Below are 24,951 nucleotides of genomic sequence, written 5' to 3' on the forward strand. Positions count from 1 at the left end.
TATATATACTAACGAAATTTGCATAGAAGAAAATTGAGAAAAATATTTATGTGACTCTCTAATTAAAGACATGTAACCATGCATATAGATGATAAAACTAAACTAACCATTGTAAAATTTCAAAAGCAAATTAATGAATTTGTAAAATGAAATTATGTAAACTAGGAGAAAATAGTGGTATGACTTGTAATTTTGTCTTTTCTTTTAATAAAACAAATGGTAAACTACAATTGAATAACCTCTATACTCTTGAAAATAGATTTATATAAAAATGCTACAACATTAAAATACAAGAAAAGTTCTATTCTAATAAATTTTAAAGAAAAATAATCTAACTGCGCGAAGCGCGGGCCCATTTACTAGTAAAAGTAAATTATGTGGACAAAATCTCTTTGCCTAAGAAATAAGAATAACATAGCAGAGACATTAAATCTGCAAGCCTCTTAACTTTTAGCAAACAAAGAGAAATGGCTTATGCTGCTCTTTCTTCACTTATGTATACATTGGAACAACTCTTCAAACCTAATCAATCTTTCGTTTGTCCATGCTCTACACAACATGTTCAATCGCTCTATCAAAATCTTTCTGCTCTGCAACTTTTCCTTGACAATACTACCACAAAGGATATTGAAACTCTTAAGGTATGTAATTAATTCACTAGTATATATAGTTATCTAAATCGTAATGATCTTATATATTTTTTTAGAATAATAATTAATTTATCGAGTTTCAATTCCAAGGTTGTCGAAAAGGGATAAAAAATGTAGTATGCAAAGCAGAAGATAAAGTTGATTCAAGCCTAAGAAGCATCATTCTAACTGATTGCACAGAGAGTAGAGAAGGGGCTTGTAAATTCTTCAAGGAAGAATTGCTAAAAGTGGAAAAAGATGTTGACTCTCTCAGGAAGGAGGTGATGGTGGTTGAGTTTAATAAGCATGGAAGAAAATCTACAGAATTAGCAACAACTTCCTTCTCACCAGAAAAAGGTACAATTGAGAAAAATACTATTGTTGGGATGGAAGATGACTTCAACACCATACTTGATCGCCTCACTACCCAAACAGACGAGTTAATTGTTATACCAATTTTTGGTATGGGTGGTATAGGTAAGACAACCCTTGCCAGAAAAGTTTATGATGATTCATCTATTCGTTCTCGATTTGATAAACATGCATGGGTCACTATTTCCTAAGAATACAATGAGAGACAAATGCTTCTTCAATTTGTCTCTTCAATTACGGGAAGCAATCAAGAAATGAGCGATGATGAACTAATGGAGATTGTGTATAGAGGTCTGAAGGGTAGGAGATTCCTAATTGTCATAGATGATATTTGGAGTACTGAGGCATGGGACCAAATGCAAAGAATATTTCCAAATGATAACAATAAAAGCTGAATTCTATTAACTACTCGGCTCAAGTATGTTGCTGATTATGTCAACTGCCATGATTTTCCGCCTCATAGTAAGTCTTTTCTAAGTCTAGAAGATAGTTGGAATCTATTCACCGAAAAATTATTCATGAAAGATCAGTGTCCTCCTTTACTTGTAGAAATAGGGAAACATATTGTACATCAATGTCAAGGATTACCTCTCTCGATTGTTGTTGTTGCTGGACTTCTTGGAAAAATGGACTTAACGCATGACAATTGGAAGAACGTTGAGGAAAATTTGAGCTCATTCTTTGTTACGGTATCTGAACGGTGCCAATCAATTCTGTCTCTTAGCTATAATTACTTGCCCCAATATTTGAAGGCTTGTTTTCTCTGTGTTGGAGTTTTTCCAGAAGACAGAGATTCATGTTTCCAAGTTGATTAGGCTATGGATTGCTGAGCAATTTGTAAAGGCAAGAAACAATAAAAGGTTAGAAGTGGTGGCAGAGGAATATCTACAAGAGCTAATTGATAGAAGTCTAATTTTGATTGATAGATTAAAGGCTAATGAAAGGATGAAAACTTTCAAAATTCATGATCTTCTTCGCCAACTATGCCTAAGTGAAACTCATACTGAAAATGTTGTGAATGGAAATGTTCTCGTAGCTATAGATGATCAACGGCGAGTGATCCTTCTATCTAAACTTGAACAAAACCAAGTTTATCCTCCAATGCATAGCAATGGTATAGCTCGTACCTTTATTTCAATGCAATATTTTCATTACACCGATTTTCCAGAAGGGATTCGTTTCATTTTTTCGGAGTTCAAGTTGCTTAAGGTGTTGAATGTATTAACAGTTTGGTTAGATTTCTCTAGTGTAATACCTGAGCTTGTACATTTGAGATATGTTGCTGCAAGAATTGAGGAAGCTCTTTCACTAGACAAATTGAGAAATCTACAGACCATAATTCTTCAAAGAAATATCAGTGTCAACAGACCAACTGAATGTCAGAGCTAAGACATGTGGATATTGATTCGTCACTATATATATCTAATCCTCTTGAGGTAGAAAATCCTTTGTTTCTGAATAACTTGCAAAATCTTTATCTCTATAGCTCTCCTTTTATTGTGGAAATCATACGAAGAAATTAAGTCCTAATATCAAGAAATTGATATTATTAGGTACTTATATACCATGGGAAGTTGTGGATTTGCTGGCTAGTTTATCTAATCTTGAGGTGATCGAAGGGGAGTATGCATTTTCTGGATCAGATTGGAAAGTAGATGAAGATGTTGTGTTTCGCAAATTAAAATATCTATTAATTGGTGAAGCAGATCTTGAAAGGTGGGAATCAACTGGTAGTGATAATTTTCCTATGCTTGAGCAACTAATACTTTATGGTATCATGAAAAATGTAGGCCAAATGGCGTCAGTACATGGAATGTACGAGCATGCAAGGGGAACTCTAAAGCACAGACATAAGATTGAACTGATAAAAAGGAAGAACATACTCAACTCAACTCAACTCATGGATACTCAAAGATGCTCAAACTCATAAATACTCAACCCAGTTCAATATAAAAGCAACAATAAAAATGCAGTATAAAGAAAACTTTTTAAAACAGTAAATAATAACTCAATGTATTTAACAATAATAACTCTTTTACTTTTATTTGGGAGATTCTCTAACCGACAACCATCACTATGAGCTATGTGATGATACAACGTCTCTCCTACGCTGCCAGAACTGTCTTATACCTTGCCGGAGTATAAGACATCCTCAACTAAGTGGATCCACTAAGTTATGCTTAAAAGCAATAAAGAATCATCTAAAAAGTATGACTCTTTACCCATGTTGGCATACATGGTTTAGTGGACCTTGAGTTGTCTGAACTCGTCCCCATATCAGTTCTCAATAGTACTCCCAATAATATAACTCATGCTCATATGTTTAAAAACATTTCCTCATCCTCAAACTTTAAGATTATTACTCAAAAGGTTCTCTTAAAAGAGATAGTGCTCAAAAACTCCTCATGAACTCATTTGGAAATCAAAGTTTCCTCTCATTTTAAATGTAAAACATTTACTCTTAGGAATACTTTCTTAGGATTACTTAGTTCCCTTATATTCATTTTGAAAACATGAACTCAACTCTCCTCATCCTCATGCTCAAGTACTTAAGTCTTAAAACAAATTTTAAAAGTTTGTCAAAGACATCTCAATATGACTCAAAGGGCTCTCTCGAACTTGACTCTTAATCTTTTCTTAAATTTGAAATGTGAATTCAAGAGTTATGATTCATGATATATAAGATCTCTCGATGATTAATGGAGGTTTAAATAGTTAAGATTAATAAGGGAATGAAAGATCGACTCGAAGGAACAATTATGGATTGAAGAACGGAGAAGAAGGTGGACTGACGCTCCTGGCGCATCCGCGAGGGCTGGTTTGTGGCGCACTGTAGCCGCAAGGCGCTAGCCCTCCAGGTGCATCTGGGGTGCGCCGCCCCAGCCCATTCCCAAAAAGTTCCGATGAATTTTTCTTCTCGATTTTTTGGCCCTAATTCACCTAGAATCGATTGATTTCTTCCGAACTCTCTTAGATTCATAAACCCATCATAAGTAAACGAAAGTGTACTCAAATTTTCAAGAACAACCCTCAAACTCAAAACTCTCACCTCTAGAACTCATCAAACTCCATTAATAACGAATGAAGAACAAAACCTCAAGAAAACTCATCAAGAATTCAATACACGATTTTTATGGACGAATTTAATAAAGAACTCATGATTGGCGTGAGGGTGAATGAATCCATCACTATGAAAGTTTACATACCTCGAAAGAATCAAATTCTTGGCGAAAATCCTCAAAGATTGCAAGAAATCTTGAACACTTAAAGCTTTTCTCCCTTTCCTCCTCTTGAACTTTGCCCTAACTTTCCAAATGCTTTTAGACTTTAGCGTAAACTGATTTTAATCAGCTTTGACCCCTAATTTGGGTGGGAAAACGTGTGGACTTAGTGGCGTAAAGAAAAGACCAAAATACCCCTCCTTAATTCGGATGAATTTCCTTAACTGGACATGTTGAACTCAAACAGGCATATCTCCCTCATCCGAACTCGGAATTTAGCAAACTCGATGGCGTTGGAAAGAGGACTCAAAGATCTTTCATTTGATATCTCATGTGCCACCTAACTCATCCAGTGCTAAAAGTTATGATTGTTTGAAGTTGACCTAAAACTCACAATTGAAGAGTAACTTGAACAAATTTCAAATTAGCTCTTTCCAATCTAGTTCTGTCTAAAATTAGCTCTTTCTAAGACCGAGGTGTTACAAGACCCATCCTATATGTATTATGAATGTGTATCTACTTATTCAATACTCCTCTTGAACACATTTAAAATTGAAGGAAGTAAATACTCACGAAAACCAAATTAAAAAACATATATATTTATGTATCATGCCTAAGTGAAAATTTGAAATCATAACACGAGACAAAGGCAAACAAAAGAAGCAAACTCATGAATGGACAGAGTAGCTCCACGTAAAGCACCACAAAACCTCTCATTCTCATATCAACTGTCAAACAACCCTTAATTTCTCCTCCTAATATATTTTTAAAAACATAGTAATACATATATAGACATTTAAAATAAAAGTTGGACGATAAGTAAATAATTTAATTTGAGATAATATATTTAGATATTTTAATTTAATAATTCCAATTAAATATGACTTGAACTCATAAAATTACGAGTCTGTTTATTTATTATCCTTTTTTTTCTCTCCATTTTCTTCTGTAATACCCTTCCTACTTGTCGTATCTTTTTGTGATCCAACCCTCTATGGAAAATATACACTCCAAAGGTATTTCTTGTTAAAAAAAAAGTTTTAATTTTGTTAATTTTGTGGTGTATTTCTCAATTATTTTTGGGAATTGTGCAGAAGGAATGAAGGATGAGGAAAGAGAAGGGTACTTGAAGGGAGCTGGTGATAATTATAATCCCTCAAATACTGCTTCTCATTATATACTTCCACATCTTCTCAATTTGTGAGTTTTACTCCCAATTTAATGTTTTGTTTTCTTCTTTTTACTTTCTTCTATTACTAGGTTTTTGATTCATCATCATGTATGTTGTAGCAATCAGTTAGGTGACGGAATTACTTGCATACACAAAATAAAAATTACTTGCATACAAAGGTGGAGCTAGGTGAGGGTTCGTGGATTCAATGAACCCACTAGCTTTTTAGCAGACCTTTTATTTGTATTAAAAAATTAAATAAATACATATGTACATTAACTTGTGAACCCCTAATAAAATAGATACACAACTTAATAGTAGGGAAGGGGCTGTGAAAATGCCTTTCACCCTAGTGATATGGGTTCAAACTCTACCATTAATCTTCCGTCCTTAAATTTAGAACCCTTAATTCTAGTTCCGCCTTTCTTTCCATATCGAATACAAGAAAACATTTTTCAAAAAATTTGACCAAATAAACTTGAGAAAATCTGAAAATATTTTTCTGGAAAATGTTTTCCTCCACACTAAACACACCCTTAACATAATAAAGCAATTTTAATCATGTTAGCAACTTTAGGTTAAGAAGAATTCAACTTAGTCCCCTCAGTTTCTTGCAAGTTTACTTTAGGTTCAATGTTTGCTAGAAGTCTTTTAGTCTTGTCACAGACTTATATGATAGTAGAATGTTGAGAACTTGTAGCACTGAGAAACTACAATTTTATAATATTGGACCGAGACAGGCTTAAATAGAGTGGTATAGATAATGAGAATTCATATAGTCGATCTCGAACTTGTTTGGAACAGAGACGGCAGTTGTTGTCTTAGTGATATCTGTTAATCAGTAGCTTATTAGTTAATGAGTATTTTTTTTACAGTAATTATGCTCATGATAAGCTTTCTGCAAATAAATTTCAGATATGCATCGCGAGCCAAGGCACAAGATTTTGAGATTTATGTTCCAAATGCAACGTTCGAAGATCCCCTTATGCATGCAGAGGGGTATTATGCTTAACTTGTCTATCTTATAATACTAGCCTTGTTTAGTAGTAGTGAAAAAATGTTACACTTTCGACAAGTGCCTTCAATTGATCATGCTGAATAAGAGCATGAATTAAACACATTTTGCGTAATACCTGAGCTTGTACATTTGAGATATGTTGCTGCAAGAATTAAGAAAGCTGTTTCACTAGCCAAATTGAGAAATCTACAGACCATAATTCTTAAAAGTCTTGAATGGAAGGAGTTGGAGCAGCCAGTAGATATCTGGACAGTGTCAGAGCTAAGACAACTATTACTGTGTGGGTTGGATGAATTGGAGGAGATTCCGGAGAGTATTGGAGATATAATGACACTAAAATTGATCAAAATAGATAATTGCAGCTCTTCTGTAGATAATAGTGCTAAGAGAATTCAAGAAGAGCAAGAGAGCTTGGGAAATTATGAGCTTCAAGTTCGAATTACTCCAAAGGTATGTTCATTTCCATCTTTCATTATTATCTTCTTCCTATTTTGTTTTCACCTGCTAAAAAAGACTTGTAAACTTGGAACATTTTGTTAAAAAAGTTTAATGTTGTTAATTTGTCGTGTATTTCTCAATTATTTTTGGGAATTGTGTGTTAGGAATGAAGAATGAAGAAAGAGAAGGGTACTTGAAGGAAGCTGGTGATGATTATACTGCTTCTCATTATATACTTCCACATCTTCTCAATTTGTGAGTTTCACTCCCAATTAAATGTTTTATGTTATTCTTTTAATTTTCTTTCTCTTAGTACGTTTTTAAATCTACTACCATGTATATTGTAGCAATCAGTCACATGCATGGCAGAGTCAGAATTTTCACACACTCAGAAAATAAGACTAGCATATAAAGTGTGGAGGAAAATATTGTTTACTTCCATATTTATCTCCAACTTGTTTGAAACAGAGTTATTGTTTTATTGATTAGAGATGGCAATGAGACGGGGCGGGTTGAGCTTAACGCACAATAATTTTAACCTGCCATGCATAAAAACTTTTTTTCATTTTCAACTCACCCTATCCCGCCCCACATAAATTTTTGAATATTTGCCATTTTTAATTAATTTTGATAGCCAAAAAGGAGTAGAATATTACATATAAAATAAGTTTGGGGGGGTAATAGGACCTTAGTAAAAGTTAGGTGTGTCTCTGAGATTTTGGGTATAGGCTAGGGGGGTACTTATGCATTTTCCCTTAATTAAATATATAACAACTTAGAATTTTATTTTTTAAAGGTTAATTGGGAAGCATGTAAAAAACCGTATAAGTAGTTTTTATTGAACCATTTTCACGTACTATCTTGAATATTTTAGTAACTTTGAAGAAATTATCTTAATAAATAATGTTATATCACTCTTATAACAGGTAAGAGTTAAAATTAAGTTTGAACCCGTCACCCGCTCTGCCCCACATTAGTTTTTAAAAAACTCACTTCAACTCGCCCCGCATAGCCTTTAAATCGCCCTGCCACATTGCCATCCCTATTAGTGATATCTGCTAATCAATAACTTATTAGTTAATTAATCTTTTTTTTTTATAGTAACTATGATCATGACAAGCTTTCTGCAAATAAACTTTAGATATTCATCGCGAGCCAAGGCACAAGTAATTAGTAATTAGCTTGTTCCTTCTGTCATCCTGACTATGAATTCTACTGTTGATTGCAGGGTAAAGCAGATTAAATTGTCATTCTATTCGCTTGGGAAGGTCTAAATAATTTACTTCTTGTCAAGTGCCCTATTTCATGTTGACACCCAATTTTGGACCTCCACAATATTAATTAATCACCGAGCTTCTTCAATTTCAATAAATATAGTTTGCAAGTTATCTTAAATAGTTTTATCACTTATTTATAATTTTTAAATAATATATATGTTTTATATAATTATATATATAATTAATGTATTTCATGACTATTCAAAAATCATCTCAAAAAGATTTCATATTTTTAATATTTTATTAGTGATGGTTATAATTTTGAATTAATGAGTTTCAGGAAATTCAAAATACTTCCAAGTTATTTTTAAAAGTAATTTTGTCATTTTAAATAATTTTAAATAATAAATATGTATATTTTTACAATCACATTATTTTATAAATTTTTGAAAATCATCACAAAAGATTTTACATTTTAGTTAAATATTTTACTAATTTACTTTAAGTTATAGTCATAATTTCGAGTTATTAGTTTATAATTCAATTATTTATTTTGTTAAGAAGTTCGTTAGTTGATTATATTAATTCATTTTATTTAAGTTTTAGCCAATTTTGTTACTTAAATTCAATTGGCTATAGTTGAAATTCAAATGGTCATTTCCCTTTTATAATTCTAGCCCATTTCTATCCTAACCTTAAACCTATTTAAGACCAAGTTTTGGGCCCCTTTCCTACCTTTTCCAGCAGCCCAAACTAATTTTGGGCCCATGTCCCATGAGACCAACCCATCAGCCCAATATTCCCTTTATTTCCCAGCCCACAAAATCCCATCAGCATTCCCAATTCCAGCATGCGACCCCACTACCCCAATATCATCTTCTTCACGCAACAAACCCAGAAATTCAGCAAAAATCCCAAAAAATTCAGAAAATCCCACCAAATTGCGGATATTCAGCAACCTTATCCAAAAGGGAACTTGAATTTCAAATTCAAATACTTCCTGTCCATCCAATTACCTCCCAAAATTTTAAAAAAAAAAAATGATTTTCTTTTCCCCTATATAATTTCTCGACCAGTCAGTGTTTGAAAAGGGGGGGGGGGGGGGGGGGNGGGATTTTAAAAGTCGTAATTTTAGATTGATAAATATAGTATCGATATAATACCAAAAACCACAAAGTTAGATCGAGATTTCTTGGAATTTCTCTTCGTCTCGTCGAAATCTCTTACCGGAGTTCATTAGAATTCTCAAAGTTTATCTCTTCTCTGGTGTGGAAGCTGCTTCATAGTCAAGCTCGTTGTCCCAGTTCCTGCTCCGAGAAAGGTAAAATTCATTTCCAATCCTAATTTATTTCAGTTAATGTGTTTGTTTACGTTATCGAATTTAGTCATAATTTGTCTCTTTAGTAATGACTTTCTATCTGTTAAGTCATTTTCTTTTGTTGTAGAGAAGATATTTATAAATGTGTTATGCCTATACATCTGTTTGTTTTTTTTTTTGAAAATGCTATCTAAGTGCACTGTTTTGATGTTTATGTTAGAATTATATGTTTTGGAACTTTGTTTCAATATCTTAAGACTCATAATGTAGTTGTCCATTGAATTTTTTTTACTTAGCCATTATTTTTCTTTGGTATCACTTTAGTGTTAGTGTCATTTGTAATTTTTTTTTTTTTTGTATGACCTACAACTATAACAGAAGTAATTTCCTTTTGTTTCATTTCTTCATATGGCTAAGTATGATATGTTTGCTAATTTGTCAAAGTGAAATTATTGAAAGTCGCATGTAGTGTATCACGTGGTGGGCATTAGTGATACTTCATATGCTTATATATTTTATTTGATGCTTGTAGTAATTTGTAGATATCTTGAGTTAAGCTATATCATGGTTATTCCTAGTTGAAAGCATAATTGCATATGTTAATTGGTCGAAACCCTCCATTAATTCCTTTTCCCTTATTTTGATACATGTGACATTCATCCGAGTCCATTTCGGACTCCATCCCCACATTTCGTTGAATTGAATTCCTCTCGAGTCAGCCAAAGTGATGAACAGGTCTTGCAAAGCCAGGAATGGGCTGTATACATATTGTATACAGCAGTATACACTCATTATACAGAGATATACAGGTCAAAAACACAAGAATACAGGGCTGAGGCAAAATACATGTGTTTGGAAGCAATAAATACATGAAAAGGGCTAATATACACGTTAATATACACTAATATACACCAGGTGTATACAAAAACGGGTTTAGAATTAAACCCCCAAAAATTGCAGCAGGCCCAAGAAGGGCCCAAATTTAATCTCTCATTTACTCTTAAATTATTTAATTGTGATTATTTATTATGTGTTTTTATTCAACTCTAACTTTAGAATTATTAATTAACCTAATTAGATTCCCCAAAAGATAAGTTATTTTCTTTGTGTTGGTTAACTTTTAATATTTTATTTTATTTTATTAATCAAATATGTTAATCAAATTATACTTTCTAATTAAGTTAAACCTTTTGTTCTAAAGAGATATGTTTTAACGCCTCTTCACTTATTTAAAATGATTTTCATGCTTTAATTTATTAAATTGGTTTAAATCATTATTTCAAAATGAATTAAATAAATTCTAATTAATCTATTTTTATTAATATTCTAATCACTTGTATTTCGAGTCAAATATTTCATTTTGGATCCCTTTTTCTAAAAACAATAAAATGAAATAAAATGTGTCATTTATTTAGCTATTTTTCTCAAATTTAACCAAATATAGTAAATTATTATTCTTATGTTAAATTACTTTTTTTCTAAAAAAGTCAAAAATATATTTTAGTCAAGTCGCAGGTCAACCGCATGTTAGCGGGCACTTCGAATGCTTAAATCCTTCTCAAAGTGTAAATTGAACCCCGAACTCCCTTTGGTATTTTCAAATGATTTTTTCTGTTTAAATCTTTGAAAATTATAAGTTTTCTTAATTTCTTTAAAAAATTAAGTGACGACTCTTTCTAAGTATTTCTCAAATTGTTTTATACTTAGAACATTTCAAAAAGTGATTTTTCTAAAGAGATAGTCAAATTACGGCATAACATTTCATACTAGTCTCCTACTATGCTAGATTGATACACTTTATTGTGGAAAGAAAAAAAAAGATATAGGCAAGAACCTTTTGGAAAATCGCATTGTGCGATGCAGTTTTAAAAACAGTTTTGCTTCTAAAATATGGATACCATAACTTATTTCTTGAAAGGAAATACATCACGAAAATATCTAAGGCTCCCAGCATAATCTCTGTTGTATGTTGAAAGACTGTAACTACTATGGTTTACGTCAAAAGTTCTTAGCCAACCCTTTCTTCTTAAAGTTAATCAATTTATTACTATATTATGTCTTCCTTTAGGCTTGGGATTGTTGTGTATGGATAATTTCAAACTGTTGCTTTTTGTACATTTCAGGTGTTCAGTGAGTCGAGAATCGTGGAGTACAACATCACACAAAAAGAAATTTCTCCTGGAAATAAAGAGGTTTAAGATACATCCATCCTATTGCATCTTCTTTTCGCTTTGTTTATTCTCTGCTTTAGAACTTTGACATTAAGGTTGATGGCTTCAGATTTTAATTGAAAACAAACAATATTACAAGTTCTTGGGGAAAGACATTCATATGGTATCACTAATCAAGTTGTACACGGAAGGAGGAAAGGTTGTTCGTCATGAAGACTGGTATGTATATATTTCACATCAAGAATACTTGTTGAATTTGTAGTTCAACAAGGAAAATGTTAAGCATATATCTGTGTTCTTGTCAAATGACACAATTTTGCCAAAAGATGTTTCATTTTTGGCAAAAGGAGAAATTCTTGCTAAGCTGTGTTCTTCATCATTGTTAACGAATGAGGCTTGCTAAGCTGTACTCCCTCATTGCTACAACATGACTTGAACCCTCGACCAATAAAATTGGTTAGAGGTGGAGGTGTTTCACTGACCCAGCCTCACTCGTCTTGCCAAATATATTTTATATGTATAATAAAATCATATTTGGTTGTTTAATTAATTCCTGTTTTTTTTGAATGTTTTGCAAACAATGTTTGCAGCTGGGATAAGAAACCTTTACGGAATAGGGAGACAGTGAAGGTACCACTTGTTGGATGTATGACTGAGTTATCTCGTAGAGCTTCAATGCTTTTAACACATAATGGGGTTTGGAAAAGATCCCTCCATGTAAATCACAGTGATTTGTTTTTAAGTGTTTCAATTAGTTGTTACCATATTGTAAGAAATATATATGTTTGCTTGAAAATAGGAAAAATTGTATGAAATAGCAAATATTTAATTAAAATATTAAATGCTATAGCCACAGTTTATTTTATTTGTAATTCGCAGCAAATATTTCATTTTTTTTGCCATCTGGCGGGACCCATTCGGAAGGTATATTAGTATATACGAATTCCCTTTATACAATTATGTGTTGTATAAAAATTAATTGTATATATTAGTATAGCATTTGTTTGTATATAATTTGTTGTTTGTATATGTGTCATAGTTATACATAACAAGACATGTCTGTATAATCTCTTTATGTATATATGTAGTAATTTTGTTTATATACAATTACTATTTTTTTAGTTTGTTTATAAATATTCAATTTGTTTGTATATTTTCCGTAATTATACATAACAAGACATGTTTGTATAATCTCTTTATGTATATATGTAGTAATTTTGTTTATATACAATTACTATGTTTTAGTTTGTATATACATCAATTTACAGATTACCGAAATATACAGATCGAGACATGGCAGGTTTTTATGTATAAGTATACCGAAATATACAAATACAAATTTTTATGTATATGTATACCGAAATATACAGATTAATAGCCATATCAAATATAAAGTTTGCTATGATGCGCAATTATGCAAACTATAATTATAACATACAAATATGATTTTTATGTTTGTTAAACCTAAAATTTACTCTTGAAAATATGTAAAGATAATTATTGAGTTGATCCATTTGGGCCTCTCCATAGACAATTTTTATCCTATTATTTAAGTTATATTTAAATTTTAGCCAGTATTACTACACTTGGGATAAAACTTGTGTGCTGCTTATTTTCTTCTGTATCATCCACCAAGACTGATCGTTCGTCTACGATCTATTATTCAAAGTTAAGGAGACAGTTTGATTTTTAAACAAAGTTGAGGATGTAATTTTTTTTTTCTTTGATTAAATATGTTGAAGTGAAGTCACTTATTGATCCTTTATTTATAGAGTGATAGAGTAATCCCATCAAATGTCAAGATTTGAATGGCAAGGCACAATTCTTACGAGTTCTTCTAACGATTTTTGTGCAGTTGAAGCATGCAGACAACAAATAAAATTAAGATCCCAAACCCACACTACAGCTCGTTTGAACATCACACTTCGCGCTATCTTTTTAATGATATGCATTAATATGAAGAAATTAATATAAAGAATGGCATGTATACTAATTAACTATTTGGGATTATGAAAATGAAGAGTCATTTGGCAAGGTAGAGTATAAAAATAGTACAGAATAAGGTATATGTATTAGTAAAGTTGGTTATGCTTAGATTATTGCTTATTCATTATTTAGATTAGAGAAAATATATAATTACCCCATTAAACTAAAACCTGTTTTTTTAAAAGATATCTAAACTTTGCGGGGGTTTATTACCCCCTCTTCTTATGTAGAATGAATTTATTGTCCATTACGTGCCTATGTGGCATGTAGAGTGTAATTCACTCTTTGATAGGGAGTTAGCTGAGTCAAAACGTAAATATATATTTATTTAAGTATTTATTTAATTAGAAATGTTATTTTTTTTCTTTTCTTTTATTTATTTTATTGTACTTTCTCCATTTTTTTATTTTTTTTGCTATCTTCTTCCCCAAAACTCAAAAGAATCAACTACCTCTTCTCTATCTTCTTCAACTTAGAAGACCCATTTACTTCACTCATTTGTTTTTCCTTGTCTTTTTGCTTCTCTTTGTTCCCTTTTCTTCTTTTGTCCCTAATTTTATTCAAAAATAATAATAATTGTGAACCTCCTTTGATAATATTGTTTTAAAAAAAAAAACATGTAGTTCTTTAGCATTGATTCTAGAGTTTATAGTATTTCATTACCTCCATCGTAATGGAGTTCCGCTACATAATTGTTTTAATATTGGAAAGAAGATGGTAGATTGAAGGTGATTATTAATTTTCAATTTATAATTTATTAGTAATTTTATTTTGATTTAATAATGATTTGATGATATTAATGGTAGATATGAGATTATAATAATGGTGTGATGAAGGCTACTCTGTAGGATTGGCGGCGATGGTGGCCAAGTCAAGGACTTGCAGTGATGACGGCTGGCTATATGGAGGGCAACAGCGACGAAGAAGAGTGATGAAGAAAGAAGAAGAAAGAGAAAAAAAAAATGAAGCTAATAAAATAAGAAAAAACAAAAATGAAAATAAAGATTAAAAATTAAAACTTAACACGTGGCAGATAATAATTGGTGCGTGATTGCACTTTCTTTTTTGCAATTGAGGGCGGCTAAAAAGTGGGATATTTATAACACTTCAAAATTGTTTAAGGGGGTAATAGGATCCCCGCAAAGTTCAAGTGTCTTTTTAAAAAACAGGTCTTAGTTTAATGGGATAGTTATGTATTTTCTCTTTAGATTAATATATTCAAGGCAATAACTTATACATGTATTAATATAACTTTGATGTTGCTAATACTGTGTGTCTTTATTAGTTATATAAGGAAAAGAGTTTAAGTTTTGTGCATCGTCAGTATATGAAATTTCTACACCATCAGGTACTTTTTAATGAAATTTAACCATAGTAACTTATTTTGATAAAATAACAATAATTATATATATAAAAAAAGAATATCAATAGATGAATATGATTAGAATCCAAGTAGGACTCAACTGTTGATATTCCTTTTTTTCTTTTTTATAGTTATTGTTATTTTATTAAAATAAGTTACTATGGTTAAATTTCATCAAAGTACTTGATGGCGTAGAAATTTCTGCACAAAACTTAAACTGTAAGGAAAGATTGCATTGACTTTTTGGACGGAGGCAGTCCCTGCTTTTTCTTCAAGATGACAAGGACCAGTGTGCAAAAGGTTAAAGAAAAAAGTTAAAGAAAAAAATTAATCATTTGCACAAAACAAAGCTACTGAAGCAGGGAGATTAAATCCTTTAGAAATGGCTTATGCTGCACTTTCTTCACTTATGTATACATTGGAACAACTCTTCAAACCTAATCAATCTTTTGTTTGTCAAAGTTCTACACAACAACATGTTCAATCTCTCTATCGAAATCTTTCTGTTCTGCAAGTTTTCCTTGACGATACTACCACAAATGATATTGAAACTCTTAAGGTATGTAATTCACTACTATGGTTATCTAAATCATACTGATCTCATGAATTTTTTTTACCAATAATTAATTTATCAGAGTTTTAATTTCAAGGTTGTAGAAAAGAGGATCAGAAATGTTGTACACAAAGCAGAAGATAGAGTTGATTCAAGTCTAAGAAGCATCATTCTAGCAGATCACACAAAGAGGAGAAAAAAGGCTTGTAGATCCTTTTATGCAGAATTGTTGAAAGTGGAACAACAAGTTTATTTTCTCAACAAAGAGGTGATGTTGGTCGAGTTTAACAAGCATAGAAGCAAATCTGCAGAATTAGCAACAACTCCTTCCTCACCAGAAAAAAGTACAATTGAGGAAAATAGTATTGTTGGGATGGAGGATGACTTCAACATCATACTTGATCGTGTCACTGCCCAAACAGACAAATTAACTGTCATACCAATTTTTGGTATGGGTGGTATAGGTAAGACAACTCTTGTCAGAAAAGTTTATGATAATTTATCTATTCGTTCCCGATTTGATAGACATGCTTGGGTCACAATCTCCCAAGAATACAATGAGAGGCAAATGCTTCTTGAATTAGTCTCTTCAATTACTGGAAGCAATCAAGAAAGTAGCGATGATGAACTAATGGAGATTGTGTATAGAGGTCTGAAGGGTAGGCGATTCCTAATAGATGATATTTGGAGTACTGAGGCATGGGACCAAATCCAAAGAATATTTCCCAAGGATAACAATAAAAGCCGAATTCTATTAACCACTCGGCTCAAGTATGTTGCTGATTATGTTAGTTGCCCTTATTTTCCGCCTCATAGTAAGTCTTTTCTAAGTCTAGAAGATAGTTGGAATCTATTCACGGAAAAATTATTTAAAAAAGATCACTGTCCTCCTCTTCTAGAAGAAATAGGGAAGCATATTGTACAACAATGTCGAGGATTACCTCTCTCGGTGGTTGTTGTTGCTGGGCTTCTTGTAAAAATGGACCCAACACATGATAATTGGAAGAAGGTTGAGGAAAATCTGAACTCGTTCTTTGGTACGGTGTCTGAACGATGCCAATCAATTCTTTCTCTGAGCTACAATTCCTTGCCCCAATATTTGAAGGCTTGTTTTCTCTATGTTGGAGGTTTTCCAGAAGACAGAGAGATTAAAGTTTCCAAGTTGATTAGGCTATGGATTGCTGAGGAATTTGTAAGGGGAAGTAGCAATAAAAGGTTAGAAGTGGTGGCAAAGGAGTATCTAGAAGAGTTAATTGATAGAAGTTTAATGTTGGCCGGTACACAAGGGGAAAATGGAAGGATGAGAACTTGCAAAATTCACGATCTTCTTCGCCAACTATGCCTAAGAGAAGCTCATACTGAAAATGTTGTGCATGTCATGAATGGGAATGTTCCCATCTCCTTAGAAGCCATAGATGATCAACGGCGACTGATCGTTCAATTTGATCTTCAAGAGAAGCAATTTTATCCTACAAGGCATAGCAGTGGTATTACAAGTACAACCCGCACCTTTATTTCAAGGCCAACACATATTCGAAAATGGAATTTCTCCATTGTTTCACAGTTGAAGTTGCTTAAGGTGTTGGATGTATTTTCAATTGAATACGATTTCTCTTGTGTAATACCTCAACTTGTACATTTGAGATATGTTGCTGCAAAAGTTGGGGAAACTTTTTCACTAGCCAAATTGAGAAATCTACGGACCATAATTTTTGAAAGTTTTCTAGGGACCAAGTTGAAGCGCCCGGTAGATATCTGGACAACAACGGAGATTAGACATGTGGATATTAGATCACCACTCTATATATCTAATCCTCTTGAGGCAGAACATCCTCTGTTTCTCAATAACTTGCAAACACTCACTCTTCACTTCTCTCCTTTTGCGGTAGAAATCATAAAACGAACTCCCAATCTAAAAGAACTAAGGATTTTACATAAAGCTAAGCATTCTGACGGGCTTGCTATTGTTGATTCTCTCAGCCTTCTTGAGAAACTGGAGAAATTACACCTAGAAGCACAACAAACCGTTAACCAGATCATGATTTTCTCAGCGGATATTTTCCTTCCTAATCTCAAGGAGTTGACATTATCATTTACTTATATACCATGGGAAGCTATCAATTTACTGGCTAATTTACCCAATCTTGAGGTGCTCAAAGGGTATTCTGCATTCGATGGAACAGATTGGAGACTAAATGAAGATGTTGTGTTTCGCAAATTAAAACGTCTATTACTACATAGGTGTAGAGATCTGCAAAAGTGGGAAGCTGGTAGTGATAATTTTCCGATGCTTGAGCAACTAATACTACATTGGTTTATTCAACTGGAGGAGATTCCCGAGAGTATTGGAGATATAATGACACTAAAATTCATCCAAATAGAATATTGCAGCTCTGGTATAGAGACAAGTGCAAAGAAAATTCAAGAAGAGCAACAAAGCTTGGGAAATTATGAGCTTCAACTTCAAATTACTCCAAAGGTATGTTAAAATTCCATCTTTGAATCAGGTCACTTGTTTTTAGAGGCTTTATTTTAAATTTGTGATCATTTGGAGCAAATTTTAAGGTGGTTTAATTGAAATTACAAATTTAAAGATCACTTTGTTGAACAATACCATATAAATTTGTCAACAATACATTTTGTTAATTTGTGGTGTATTTCTCAATTTGTTTTGGAATTATTTTTGGGAATTGTGTAGGAGGAATGAAAGATGAAGAGAGAGAAGGGTACTTGAAGGAAGCTGGTGATGATTATATACTTCCGCATCTTCTGAATTTGTGAGTTATACTTCCAATTTAATGCTTTATTTTATTCTTTTTAACTTTCTCCTATTACCTATGTTATTAAATTTATAATCATGTATGTTGTAGCAATCATAGCGATCAGTTACGTCATAGAGTCGGAATTTTCACACACACAAAAAATAAGAATAGCATATAGAGTGTGTAGGAAAATATTGTTTACTTGCATATATATCAAATACAAGAAAATAAGTAACATATTATTTATTTTTCTAGAAAATATTTTCAACACACCTGTAGACTGTGGTTTTGTATAACTTGTTTTCCTACTCATCTTAGACAAGTTATTTTCCTCAGCTTGTGTTTCCAAAAAGATAATTAACCAAACAAACCTGTGAAAATTTGAAAATATTAAGTGATATAGATAATGAGAATTCATATAGTCGATCTCCAACTTGTTTGGAATAGAGACGCAGTTGTTGTCTCAGTGATATCTGTTAATCAGTAGCTTATTAGTTAATAAATCATTTTTTATAGTAATTATGCTCTCAAGCTTCCTGCAAATAAATTTCAGATATGCATGACGAGCCTAAGGCACAAGATTTTGAAATTTATGCTCCAAATGCAACATTTGAAGATCCCCGTATGCTTAACTTGTCTATCTTATAATAGTAGCCTTGTTTAATTTTCAACGTATTCTTGTTATATTAGAAATGAGGAGCAAAAAAAAACCAATTTCAGTCGTAGACGACTCTGTCATGCTTTCTTTACTATTTGATCTTGGTTTTTTCACTCCCGTTGTTTTCTTCTTCCCAAACTGCTTTATAATGCTTATTGAGGCGAGGGTCTATCAGAAACAACCTCTTTACCTCACAAGGTTGGGGTAAAGGTCTGCGTACACACTACTCTCCCGAGACCCCAGTTGTATGTTGTTGGTTGATTGAATTGAGAGGTTGCAAGTAAAAATTCAGAGTAGTGCTTGCTTTCTGTTTTCTGCCTTTTAACGCGTCTAGTAATTAGCATGTTCCTTTCAATTCTACTTCCATTCATAACTTCTTCTATATTAGTAAGGTTGATTATGAATTTTACTGTTGATTGAAGGGTGAAGCAGATAAAATCATCATTATATTCGCTTGGGAAGATGTAGGGTTCTACATATACAGGGTTTTTAACGCGTCTAGTAAAAGTCGCATTGACCTACTAGCTTAAGGCAGAGGAATCTCATAAATTGTGCAGGCCAAAATATACTCAATTATTGAAAACTATAATATGATTTAATATCTATGTTATTGATGATGTTAAAAAAAAAAAAATTATATACATTGACAATTATGTATAAAAATACTCCCTTACTAATCCAGTTTGGACTTTGTAGATATTTTGCGAGATAATTTTTTTTATATCGTAATTTATGTGGCACGGTTTAAATTTTAAGAGTCAAACAATTTAATTTTGATGGTAAATTTGGACATGTGTGAAATCTTTTGATTATTAAAATTTAGAAATTACGTAAAATTTATTAAAATAGTGCAAGATGTAAATAACGCTGCCACAAACTATTGTCAACTATATATTTATAACATCTCTGTAGACTGTATGTGTGCATTTAGCTCAAGCAAGCAGCAGGTCAATATACCTGCTTGCCTGCTGAGGGTAGTTTAGTCATTTGAGCTGATTTCTTTTTTCTCATTGGTTCAGATTATTATTGCAGCTTTGTTTTCCTTCTACTGTAATTTGTAAAGACATTTTTAGCCCATATTGCATTGTCCTCAACATTGAGATACAAGTTTTAAACAATATATTCAATCGTTTGCAATAATATTTAAACCAAATAAAATTATAATTTTTAAAAATTGAATTCAAAATCAAAGTTGTAGGCTTTTTAATACCGTTTGTGGAGAGTCAATTATTGATATAGATGAAAAAAAGAGTAAACATATTTATTATTAATTAACATATATTTATTGTCCGTTAACGAACAATTCGCTTAATGTGAACGTGAGGGAGTATGAAAAAAATTTACCAATAAAAGAAGGAATACGAGTGCGTTGACCTTTGTTTATTTTGAATAATAATTTGAAAAACAGCTTCAAAACATTTGCAAAGGTATCTCTTTGTTTCTTGATAATTTCTGCTTGTGTCTTGATTAGCTTAAATGCATCTCGATTTTTAATTGTAGTTGTCAAAGAAGACAAAACAGATGAATAATCCTTCTTAGGCTGATTAAACCATTGTGTCATCATTTGTCAACAAACCCATCGATTGTTTAATTAAAGATAATGACAAAAATTTAGTCCTTGTTTCACAATTATAAACAAATTTTATAAAAAAGTAAATCATTTGGACAAAAGCTCTTAGCCTAATAATAACAAAGCAGAGACATTAAATCTGCAAATTGCAATAATTGTTATCCTCTCTATTGACTCTTTCTGCCCTGCAAAGAGAAATGGCTTATGCTGCTATTTCTTCACTTATCTATACACTGAACCAACTCTTGAAACCTAATCAATCTTTGGTTTGTCGATGTTGTACACAACAACATCTTGAACAAGTTTTGTGTCTTCTGAATAACTTGCAAACACTTTATCTCTATAAATCTCCTTTTGTTGCGGAACTCATAAGAAGAAGTCCCAATCTAAAAAAGCTAAAGATTTCTGATTATTCTGAGCATCCTGATTGGCCTGCTATTCATGATTCTCTCAGTCTTTTACAGGATCTGGAGACACTACACATAAAAACCATGAAATGGATGATTTTCTGTGGGGATAATTTCCCTCCTAATCTCAAGCAACTGAAATTAACATGTACTTATATACCATGGGAAGATGTGAAAGTACTGGCTAATTTACCGAATCTTGAGATTCTCAAAGGGCATTGTGCATTCAATGGAACAGATTGGAAAGTAGATGAAGATGTTGTATTTCACAAATTAAAATATCTACATCTATATAGGTGCAGAGATCTGGAAAGGTGGGAATTAGCAGCTGGTAGTGATAATTTTTCGATGCTTGAGAAACTAATACTGTTTGAATTGCCTAAACTAGAGGAGATTCCGGAGAGTATTGGAGAAATAATGACACTAGAATTCATCCGAATAGTTAATTGCGGCTCTGGTGTAGAGACAAGTGCAAAGAAAATTCAGGAAGAGCAAGAAAGCTTGGGAAATTATGAGCTTGTAGTTCTAATCTACCCCTAAGATATGTTAAAATTCCATCTTTGACTATTAGTCAATTATTAATTAATATGCCCATGTGCTCTTCCTATTTTTTATTTCACCTGCTAAATAGGCTTATACTAATACATATCAAAGAAACATTTTATTAGGCTCAAAAGGGAGATATTTTGTTAGGTAAAAAACGATCCAAGGGTATATGTGCTCTATTTTAGAGTAATTTTGATTCTTTTTTGAATTTACAATTGCACAGAGTTTCAGGGATTGATATTAATTTTTATGCAAAAATTGGCTTTTTTTTTTATATATATATATTTACAATTTCATTCTTATGTTTCTTTTCCAATTCATCAATTTTGAATGTTTCGGAGGTGACAAAGTCAATGATTAATTAGGAGTATTAAAATTCAGAATTTTCCTAATTGTATAAATTCAATATATAAATATTTGATGTGACTTAAGTTTTTATCGTAACTAATAGTTCATTATCATATAGTAATATTAGTTTTAAAGCTTGAAGGAGAGTCTAAAGGTGGCATGCATCACTAATATCACGTCTTGTCACCAGATAACAAAGTAGATTTTGCTGCCCTCTCAACCCAACTTACTTCACTTCTTATGTAATGTATGTATGTATCCCCTTCATCTTTTGAGTTTACTGTACTTGCTCTGCTTTTGGTTTGATCTCGAGGTGTGTTTTTCATTTAATCAAATCTATGTCTTCGAATATATATATATATATATATATGTATGTTCGTATTGTTTATTTCAACTGAATTTTGAGCTTTTTGCTTCTTTCAGAGCCATGGAAATTTCTACTTTTGACGCCCTTCTTTTTTTGGTGTCTAAAGCCACTGCTTTAGTGGGATTGTGCTCTTTACAGTATCATAGATATTCTCCTATATATACTTCACACTTATTTACTTACTTCACAATCACACTTTTACCATTAAACTATACATGTTACAATTTGATTATATTATTGTTTACAAATGCAACTCTTATCAAATAGGAGAAGATTATAAGGTCGTTAAAATAACTAAAATCATAATATAAAAACTCATACATAGATATACATGTATAACTAAATATTCCACTTTGAACTTAAATTCATTTTTCCTCTTCTTCCGCAGGTATTCTTCTTAAGCTCTCAATAAACATCGGAAAGCAGACAAGTTGCAGCACTACGTAAATAGTGCACGCTGTAAATAACGCAGCCACAAACTATTGTCAACTATATATATAACATCTATGTATATATATACATATAACCTTTAAACGAAATGTGTGTGTGTGTGAGAGACTGTCCCTGTAGACTGAATATGCCTGCTAAGGGTAGTTGAGTCATTTAAGCTGATTTCTTTTTTCTCATTGGTTCAGATTATTGCAGCTTTGTTTTCCTTGTAGCTGAAAAGACATTTTTAACCCATTTGCATTGCCCAGTGTGGGCTCCACTTATGTTGACTTACATGCCACCCTTTTTAACTATTTAAACTTATGGAGTAATATATATTTTACAATGTTATGCCTTCAACATTGAGATACAAGTATTAAACAATAATATTTAATCCCAATAAAATTATAATTTTTAAAAATTGAATTCAAAATCAAAGTTGTAGGCTTTTTAATATCAATTGTGGAGAGTCAACTATTGATATAGATGAAAAAAAAGGGTAAACATATATTTATTATTGACTAACATACATTTATTATCAGTTAACGAACAATTCGCTAAATATGGATGTGAGGGAGTACAATAAATAAAAAGCATGAAAAAAATTACCAAAAAAAGAATACGAGTGTGTTGGCCTTTGTTTATTTTGAATAACTAGTATCTGGACACGTGTATTCCATGTTAATTTGTTCAAACTTTTTCATTGAGATGAAGGGAGTATATAATAGTTAAAACTATTGATTTTAAAAAATGCAAGCTTATACTTACTAAAATAAAGAAATTAAAACACATCAATTCTCTCTTTACATATAAAGTAGAAACAACTGTTAAAAGTATAACAAGAATATTTGAATGCTAAAATTAAAATATTACATGTCGGAATTAATAATATATGTGTCTAAACTTTCATATACAATGATACATAAACATTGTGCATTATAATAAACTTGTGTTGAACTTTGTTTAGTGAAGTTGATGTTACTAGTTAATCGAACTCTAGACGCCAATAGCTCTAGGTACTTCCCATCCTCTCAAATTGTTGCTTTCTCTTCGAGAACAAAAAAGAAGATGAAATCTATATAGTATAATATAAAGCTAAATAAATTACTATATCATGATTATGTGTAGATTACTTTTCTTTCTAAAATATAATATTTTTAATTAAACAACAAAAGAATGTCACTACACCAAAACACAAATAATGATGTTTAAAATTTAAGGGAATCTCTCTTTTTTAATTTGGATGAACTTTATTTTCTAACAACTAAGTTTTAGGTTATGAAAGGTTAAATAAAATAAAATAAAATTAATATATAATTTATTTGGATTCGAAGACTATTAAATTATTTAATTTTTTTGAAAATTGTAAAAGATTAGTTTGTAAATCTAATGAGATATATTTTAACCACGCGAAGTGCGGTCAAGTCGACTAGTTAATTAATAAAATAAAATTATGCAAGAGCCTATAAAAATGGTGAGTAAGAATTCAAGAATCCTTTCTTGCCTCTTTTTTTTATAGCTATTTTTCAATTTGCATTCCTTGAACCTTTCTTTCATTAGTCTACATTTAATTATTCAATGCACTCTTCCTATTCTCCAAACTATTTAGCAATGAATATCGCACACTTAAATTTGATTAATGGGTAAATCATTAAGGGCTACATTTAAATTGGAATTTTGAATATCTGTAGATTCAAAAATCTCATGTAAATTTAAATACAATTACTAATATTTCAATTAGTTTAGGTATTCTATTTTAATTAAATATAGCAGAAAAATTGTAATCTAACTTTAAACACTCGTTTTATTTCTCTCCATTTGTATTCATGTGGATACATTCAGACTAATATTTTACTTTGAACAGAAACAACACAAAACAATCTATACAAAGATACATATTTCAAGGCATAATAAATGCCATTATTTTTTATTATGGATACATTCACCTCAGTTCTCAACCCATGAATTTCCGTAATATTTCATTTATTTGACTGGAAACATAATAAATATCATTATATTCTAGTCGGAATATGAATGTCAAAGAGTACCCTCTTTTTTAGTGTGTGTGGATAATTTATTGATTTTATATTTATGTATATTAGATGATATATTTTTGTTATTATTTAATTAGATTATATGTTGTATTTATTCCATTTTGATTAAGTTTAAGGGTAAAATTGTAATCTAACTTTGAAGATAGGTGCTTCGCATTTTTAGTAATACTAGTTTTTGAGAACTTGCGTTGCACGTTTATCCCTTATAATTACTACAAGATTTCTATATACTTGAAAACAAAATTAAATTTCAAAATGGAAAATATATGTGTATTGCACGCTACTTAGTATAAATATTTGTAAATGATTTAAATACAATTACAATATGTATAAATAGTTATTCATAAAATTAA

The 24,951-nt window shown here is 31.4% G+C and overlaps 2 protein-coding genes and 2 long non-coding RNA genes across 12 annotated transcripts in view; 3 read left to right on the top strand and 1 right to left on the bottom strand.

The window, feature by feature from the left end:
- Positions 1-2,368, bottom strand: part of LOC125845392 (uncharacterized) — a 332,594-nt gene extending 330,226 nt beyond the window's left edge. The window contains exon 1 of the long non-coding RNA XR_007444275.1: positions 1,590-2,368. This is a non-coding gene — a long non-coding RNA (uncharacterized LOC125845392). The remainder of the gene's footprint in view (positions 1-1,589) is intronic.
- LOC125845341 (putative late blight resistance protein homolog R1A-10) overlaps positions 1-24,951 on the top strand; it is a 700,072-nt gene that overhangs the window by 475,483 nt on the left and 199,638 nt on the right. For 4 of the 9 annotated variants that reach the window (XM_049524831.1, XM_049524833.1, XM_049524828.1 and 1 more), the window contains 3 exons: positions 11,508-11,576; positions 11,665-11,774; positions 12,137-12,185. The exons of 3 other annotated variants lie outside the window; for them this stretch is intronic. In XM_049524831.1, coding sequence (XP_049380788.1) covers positions 11,508-11,576; positions 11,665-11,774; positions 12,137-12,185 — 228 coding nt within the window. Of the gene's footprint in view, positions 1-382; positions 642-11,507; positions 11,577-11,664; positions 11,775-12,136; positions 12,186-24,951 lie in introns of those variants that run through there. 2 more of the 9 variants (XM_049524829.1, XR_007444266.1) reach the window with 2 other exon arrangements.
- Positions 6,706-8,016, top strand: LOC125845393 (uncharacterized). Its single transcript, XR_007444276.1, has 3 exons — positions 6,706-6,861; positions 7,014-7,104; positions 7,991-8,016. It is a non-coding gene; the product is annotated as an uncharacterized LOC125845393 (long non-coding RNA).
- Positions 15,196-21,655, top strand: LOC125845390 (putative late blight resistance protein homolog R1B-16). The gene is made up of 3 exons (XM_049524892.1): positions 15,196-15,463; positions 15,555-17,330; positions 20,795-21,655. Exons 1-3 carry the CDS (start codon positions 15,287-15,289, stop codon positions 21,392-21,394), a joined length of 2,553 nt encoding a protein of 850 aa, XP_049380849.1. The 5' UTR covers positions 15,196-15,286; the 3' UTR covers positions 21,395-21,655.

Source organism: Solanum stenotomum, chromosome 11, assembly GCF_019186545.1.
Source record: "Solanum stenotomum isolate F172 chromosome 11, ASM1918654v1, whole genome shotgun sequence".
NCBI lineage: Eukaryota > Viridiplantae > Streptophyta > Magnoliopsida > Solanales > Solanaceae > Solanum > Solanum stenotomum.

Coding starts and splice junctions, on each gene's coding strand:
- LOC125845390 (XM_049524892.1), top strand. CDS start 15,287: ATGGCTTATGCTGCACTTTCTTCACTTATGTATACATTGGAACAACTC. Junction 15,464..15,554: donor ATGATATTGAAACTCTTAAG/GTATGTAATTCA, acceptor TTTAATTTCAAG/GTTGTAGAAAAGAGGATCAG. Junction 17,331..20,794: donor AAACACTCACTCTTCACTTC/TCTCCTTTTGCG, acceptor TATCTCTATAAA/TCTCCTTTTGTTGCGGAACT.